At 47.6% G+C, this 1013-nt stretch overlaps 1 protein-coding gene across 1 annotated transcript; it reads right to left on the bottom strand. All coding sequences in view use genetic code 11, as the record gives it.

Moving 5' to 3' along the window:
- Window positions 1-238: 238 nt before the first annotated feature.
- Window positions 239-781, bottom strand: EGR_11201 (hypothetical protein; the record flags this gene model as incomplete). The annotated part of the gene is made up of 1 exon (XM_024500448.1): window positions 239-781. One exon carries the CDS (start codon window positions 779-781, stop codon window positions 239-241), a length of 543 nt encoding a protein of 180 aa, XP_024345137.1.
- Between the last annotated feature and the right edge of the window lie 232 nt (window positions 782-1013).

Here is a 1013-nt window from a genome sequence, read left to right as displayed (position 1 = left end):
AACTCCTGCTTGTGCCTGTTCCAGAGCTCCTCCCACAGCTCTTCTCCCTCTACACTATTCACGTGGCAATGCACTACACCCCAACCAGTCATGAAAAATAAATATCATTTAGTCAGACACCTTTATTAATTGGAACAGTACACTCGATGATTTGATAAAGGAACTTGATGAAGTCAAGGCGAAAAATGGAATTGTTAGGAGGTTAGAGGAGAACATTTGCTCACTTTTCCACTGCCTTTTATTCCTCATTTTCATCAGACTGCACATACACTGGCGCATACTTCGCATACCACTCGTCGTCGTAGTACGCTTCGTCATATTCTTCAGCAGCCTCGGTCTCCTCCTTTTCCTCCTCCTCTTTATATGCTGGCGTATGCTGCGTATACCGCGCGTCGTCGAAGGTCAGTCCTTCCCTCTCATCTTCTTTGTCCTTGTCACCCTCTTTCTTTTCCTCAAAGTCAACATACACTGGCGCATACTTCGCATACCACTCGTCGTCGTAGTACGCTTCGTCATATTCTTCAGCAGCCTCGGTCTCCTCCACCTCTTGTGCATCGGCCTTCACGGTATCGTTATAAGAATCGTATATGAAGACGTCGTAGTCTTCATTATCGTCCTGTTCATCGTGGCCGTCCGCTTGGCTGACGGCGTCCTTGCCACTGCTCTCCTCCCCACGCTCATCCCTCAACTGCGTGGCAATGGGAGTTGTGTAGGGCCTGGCCTTGGTGCAGGCAACAAGGAGGATGGCGGAGAGAGTGAGAAGGAATAACAGTGTCTTCATCTTTCCACGTGTGATGAAGAGTGCTCACATTGTCTGCTACTTATATAGGGGAAAGTGGCCTTGACCGATTGCAGGTGTAGACATCGTCTGATGGTGAGCATGGCAGCAGCTTAGAGGTCAGCGATTGGAATCAAGCCCAAAGTTGCGTGGGAACAGCACATAACAAAAGAGAAATGAATCAATGGAAAAAGCAAAAGTAGCGATTGGATGAATAGTTGGAGGAATAAATATT

This window comes from Echinococcus granulosus, assembly GCF_000524195.1.
Source record: "Echinococcus granulosus chromosome Unknown EG_S00496, whole genome shotgun sequence".
In the NCBI taxonomy this organism is placed as follows: domain Eukaryota; kingdom Metazoa; phylum Platyhelminthes; class Cestoda; order Cyclophyllidea; family Taeniidae; genus Echinococcus; species Echinococcus granulosus.
The sequence above is the reverse complement of the archived record's forward strand: the minus strand, read 5'-3'. Positions and strand labels throughout refer to the sequence as shown.